This window comes from Buceros rhinoceros, unplaced genomic scaffold (assembly GCF_000710305.1).
Source record: "Buceros rhinoceros silvestris isolate BGI_N320 unplaced genomic scaffold, ASM71030v1 scaffold6386, whole genome shotgun sequence".
In the NCBI taxonomy this organism is placed as follows: domain Eukaryota; kingdom Metazoa; phylum Chordata; class Aves; order Bucerotiformes; family Bucerotidae; genus Buceros; species Buceros rhinoceros.
The window spans coordinates 105,224-111,223 of NW_010419261.1; the positions used below are offsets into that span (position 1 = coordinate 105,224).

Here is a 6,000-nt window from a genome sequence, read left to right on the forward strand (position 1 = left end):
GCAAGACTTCCAAGCACAAGGTGGCACTAATTTCACTACAGAAATTAGACTCCTGTTTTTTCTGACTCAAAATCTTCCCCCTAACGGATTCTATATCCTACAGATGCTTTACTGTAATATGTTTGCTAACAGGTATTAGATGATTTCATTCTTTTCCCACAAAACTTCAGCTGACATCAAAAGCTTACAATTTTGCATTTAAAAAGGTAGTATTTAGATGAAAACCCCTTTTCGCTGATATGTGATATGATTTAATCCTAATCACGCCAATGACAAGATTTTATGCAGTCTGATCCACTGAAGACAAAAACAAGTCTTTCCATCGACTTGAAAAATGGGAAGTGAAATTACTTAAAATTGCCTGAAAGATACAAAGTACCTTTGTGAACTATTAATAGCTGTCCCATCAAAGGGATTGTTGACAAAGTTTCTAGAAATGCAGTATGTGTAAGGGAGAACAATTTTGAAATAATGTTTTGCAAATGTAATTTTATAATCTATAATGCTGTCTTACTCAAAAAAAGAAATGCTATCAGAACACAATTACACTCTTCCCACCTTCTTTTAGTGGATTACACCCACTATCAAGCAAACAAGACAAAAAACAGTATAAATATAAGTACTACGGATAGAGTTTAGCAGAAGGTAAACACTATAGTAACTGAGGTTTATCTATACATCAGTCTTACAGTTTTAAGTGCAGCTTCATGAGTTTGCACATGTACAGATTATTTACATGAACCATCTGTATCCTGTCATTTACTGTAACACAAAATTTTGAATGGAAAACTTTGAATTTGCACCTCAATAGAAATTATAACAACGGCTTGAAAAGAAACCCAGATCTATCTGGAAAAAAAACCCACCAAAAAAATTACTACTGCCAAAGCAATGAAATACCAAAACTGATAGAAATAGAAAGCTCATGACAAGAAAAAAAGAAAGGTGTCTCTATTAATCATAGGTGGTATTCAGCATAAAATTTTATGTAAAGCACTGGTGGTTTTAATCAAAACCTACCTTGTTAGGAAAACCTACTCCACAGAGACCATCCTGATTTTGACAGAAATTACAAACAGTGCCATTTTTACATACATCAACTAGCAAGTGTTACCAAGACTTCCAACATACCAGTTTGTGGGAGATTTTCCCCCCTTTCGAACACTTCGTTTAAAAAAGGGGAAAAAAAAACAATAAATAAAAATTTATAAAAATAAAAATAGACAAGAATAGGCTCTACAACAAATATTTATCACATTATAAAGCACCACAGTGAAAACACCACCAACATTTACAGAAGCAGGTAAAAACGGACTAAAGAACATTAACACTAATGTAGTTCTGTTGTATTAGACACATTATTTCATGGCCTGTGACCATTCTGGCAAACAGAAAACTTGAAAAAACATTAATTGCTAGGTGCTTTATAACAGCTCAACAAAATGCGGAGATGATACCTAAGCTGCTGTTTTATTTTGGGCTTCTGGAGGTTGTAAGTCTCTCTCTACACATATGCATACTTTAAAATTTCAGTATACTCCTCTAAGAGTGCAAGATGCAGTAAGCCACTTTTCAACTGGGAGGAGTTGACTAGTACCTGTCATCCTCCGGAGATGCATGCTGGATATGAATCCTGGGACTAGTAGGTCGTCTCCTCTCTAGGGAGGGGGACCATCTACCCCTGTTTGCCCGTTCAATAAAACAGGAAAAAAATAGGATATTTAGTTTGCGATAAAATTAAATATATGGGATTTTGGACTGGAAAAATACCCCAAAAAGTAATGGTGTCTTATCTAGTTATTTTTTCTAGTCAAGTATATTATTCTTATGGCTCCTTACTGCAGAAACCTAACAGCTGAACCAAAGAGAACGTATGCCCAAAGATGCAGAATTAGGCCTGATTTAATCTTTTACATAGTGTACCATTAAGTAAGTTTTCAAATATTGTCAAATGCTAGACTATCTAAAAACCTGCCATTTGCATAGAAAATTTTAATTCCAAACTGGAAGAGCTTTTAAAAGACCATATTATGGTCTCTTTGTACTTAAAAATGCATTCTCAATAAAAATGGAGGACTATAACTTATAAGAAAAATTCTAAAGGATAAAGAGGCCCTTTTCTGGAACACAATGAGAGAGTAAATATAAATTAATCAGCTACAACTAAGCTACAAACATTTGTATCAAGTACTGGGGTAATTTTTTTCGTATAAAAATGTATATTTAAAGTGTGTGCAGCCAACTTCCTCTTCGGTTCATTCCTCTGCATCCCTGAGTATATGTCAGCAGATTACGCTGCACAATTAAATTTAAAAAAGGGATCTGAATTGCAAATGAAAACTGGTGTCTTACATGATTTTTTTCTTGAAAAAGCTGATTCAATTTAGAATGATATATACTATACTATAGAGTGGGGTTGCTTATTTGGCTGGGGTGTTATACGGTTGTAACAGCAAAAGTGTATATATACAAGCATATATAACAAGTATATAACAAGTGTATATATACAAGTATGTGTAACAATTTACAAAATCAGAATATTCTGATTAATTTGCAAATGGAAAACTGTTTACATAAACTTTGCACAACTACCTAATATTTCACTTTCTGAGGCATCCTTCCAGTCCACATAATAAGGAAAAGGGTTTGATTTATGGAACATGCAAATAACAAAGGTTTCAAGGAGATTAGCATCACTTGAACAGTTAGGTAGATCTTTGAGAAATAATTTAAAGAGCAAATAGGTTGTTAGTAGTTAGTTTCTTTTCCTCTCCAAAGCAAGAGTTAAAGAAAATGTTAATGCATCAGTGCACTCAAAGCCCTTAATATGCCGATATCCACTACAGATATTAAACAGCATTTGATAGAATTAATTAGATCATGCAGTATGAACTTTGAGAACATGCTCTGTTTCACTGAATGTTGAATGACCATGAGCCATGGTACAACACAGAAAAACATGCAACAACCTATTCCTTTACATGGTTGAAAAGAACTGGGAACACAATACGTTGCATACCTAATGCAAACAGTTATTTTACTGTACATTATTTTAAATGTAAATGGTGATAATCAACATAACACTTAAGGCATGCAATTTGAACAACAAATACTTCAGACTGAAAAACAAAAAACACCTCAGAAAAATCAACACGAAATCAGGAAAGTTCTTAACTGGATCAAGTGACAGCTCCAACTTCTCTGTTATCTATTTATAAGCAGGTAACAGGTATCTGTAGTGACCAGCTGACAGCAAATATCCTGAATATCTCTGAAATGTTTCAATTCCTACTGCAGTGAAGTCCCCAAGAACAATTCTAATACAACTGCTGGGCTGCATTTTGCAGATATGCTGACCCTGTTGTACACGAATTAACCCCAGGGCTGTGCTTCTCAGTTTTATTTGCTCAGATGTCCACCAACTAACCTGTCGTGACCAAAGCATACAAGCAGTACAAATCCATGTAACTGCTCTCGTGCTAACCGCCAACATGCACAATTGCTTGCAATACACGAAACTTAGAAGGTAAATAGAAGCCACACTACATATTATTAACTATCACTGGCTGCAATTTAAATCCAGCTGGGGAAGATGCTAATGTGATGAGAAACCACTGCTGAGTCAGTTCAGATACTGCACTTAAATGTCATGCCTGCATGTTTTCCTGCCAGAGGCTAGGGTCTCACAAACAAATTTCTCCCTTCTAAAGAAATGGTGCCCAATTTACAAGGAAAAAGAGCAGAAATTTTGAGACACAGTGAAAAGGACAATGAAAAAATCATACTAAAGGAACTGGTAGCAGTAAAAACATTTTCAATGGCATTAGAGGATATTTATGACTATTACAAACTTGCAGATCATCACAGAAACTTCAACACCACAAACATTTTGAAAAAAAAAAGGCTTGGAATAAATAGAAGGGGGGAAAAAGAAAAAAAATCTAAAAAAGGCAGTCATGGGGCAACTGTACAGATGTATTAGTAGGGGCTGGATATTTCTGAGAGTATACTGTGGCAAAGGCAAAAATACGAAGGATTAAGTTCTGCACCAAACCATTCAATTTATCAAAACACTTTGGCAGGACAGTGTCAGGGCAAGGTCAGTCTGTCAGTCGAGTTATACAGATGTTCCTTGCTCAAACGATGAGGCTTATAGCAGAAGAAAAGGACTGTCATTTTAGTGTTGTTGTTTTGTTTTTGTTTTAATGCAACGAACAAGACTTACATATCCCAAATTCATACATGCTGCTGAAAGTCATTTTCTTCTGGTATGTGTGGGTCAACAAAATCACTTCTGGCAAAGTGGCATCTTAAAAACCAGTAACTATTCCAACCATTCCAAATGACATGAATGATGTCGCATAGATTTTAAAAATCGAAACCATTTACAATAAACCACTGACACAGAGAAATACTGCTGTCTACTGTCCAGCAGTTATGCACAGCCAATACCATTTTAAAAAAAAAGCTCAAGTGGACTATTTTAATTCTTGATGTCAAATACAATCTAATTTATACCCTCTGAGACAAAAGTTGGGGCAAGTAAGTAGAAATAATTTTCCATAGATGAGCATACTCATAAATTTGTTGAAAAATATACAATTCCATATTTAGGAGTTTACATTTTGAGAACAAAAATTCTAAATTTTTAAATCAAATCTACAATTTCATGGGGAGGTGGGGGAAACACCATGAAAACAACCAACAATACATTCAAAATATGTCCCTCAAATATAATGATATAAAGTGGTGCTGTATAGATTGGACTTCACAAAACCATGGAGTGTTTCTGTTTGCTACAAGCAGGACCAACGCTACACCTGATAGATACTTGTCTAATTTCTTAGACAGTCTCCAGTAATGAAGACAACCTTTTCCATATCATCTATTACAATGTTTCATAATACTTGCTTTCAAAAAAAGCTTTCCTACTGTTTAAGATTAACTTATCTTACTGTATTTTAAGCCTCTTTTTCTAATCCTGTCCAGCATGTAAACAAAATGCTTTCTACATACCTTGAACTTAATTATGTGTTCTTCTAACTAAAGGCTCCGCTATCATTACACTTACTAACCTCACATTAAAGTGTAAGCAGATGTAATCAACAGTGGAGAATTAAATCTAAAATTAGCTTCCCCCAAAACAAAAAGATTAATTGGGTGGGTTTTATACATTAAATATAAGATCTTCCTCCAAAAACTAGGCTTTATTGGTGAAATATCATCTATGTTGGAAGGAAAGAAAAAGTAAGCATGTCTTAAATCCGCTGTCAGAGCCACACAGATCTTGACATTTTGAACAAAACCACAATGCAAAATTTGAATATGAATTTTGTAAAAAAGAGCTTCTCAGCAGCCCCAAGAAGAATCCCAAGACAAAAGCACCTATTCAGGACTTCTAAAATCAAAGAAGTGAAAGATTCATAGCGATGGACAATTTTTCTGGATCAGGCCCACAGATGATTTGTCAAAACCACCTGTTTAGTAGCAGTAGAGGCTACTAACAAGCGGAGCTCATGAAAAATGCTGCAGATTTTGTGTAGTGTCTATTGGCCAAAGCTTGCTGGACAGGAATTATAGGACATAATGGAACTACTCAACATCAGTGACAGGTGTAGTTCTGAGTGTAACAGTCTAACTCGAGAGTTTACAACTGCCAGTTACTGTCTCTACAATATTACATTAAATAGCTGCTTGTAGATGAATACAGATGTATATATCTACATACTCAGTTACTAATATGATGCTACGATATTTAAAAAAAAATCAAGAATGATAACTTTTACTTCATCCTAAGTGGACTTACTTATGTCACACTTTTTTTTTGTTTTTAACAACCATATAGATATATATATATATATTTTGAACAGAATCTTAAAAAGGAATGAACTAGTGTAAATTCACCTGAGCTATCTCAGCAGAAGATTAGTCACTCCTCTGCCATAAAGCCACAACTTGAGAAGAGCAAAGCTCCAATCAAGGAGTAGTGGGAAGTGGGGC

General features: G+C 34.8%; 1 protein-coding gene across 12 annotated transcripts in view; it reads right to left on the reverse strand.

The window, feature by feature from the left end:
* Window positions 1–6,000, reverse strand: part of RIMS1 (regulating synaptic membrane exocytosis 1) — a 135,244-nt gene that overhangs the window by 93,646 nt on the left and 35,598 nt on the right. For 4 of the 12 annotated variants that reach the window (XM_010138835.1, XM_010138837.1, XM_010138834.1 and 1 more), the window contains one exon: window positions 1,598–1,681. The exons of the other annotated variants lie outside the window; for them this stretch is intronic. In XM_010138835.1, coding sequence (XP_010137137.1) covers window positions 1,598–1,681 — 84 coding nt within the window. The remainder of the gene's footprint in view (window positions 1–1,597; window positions 1,682–6,000) is intronic. 12 annotated transcript variants of the gene reach the window in all.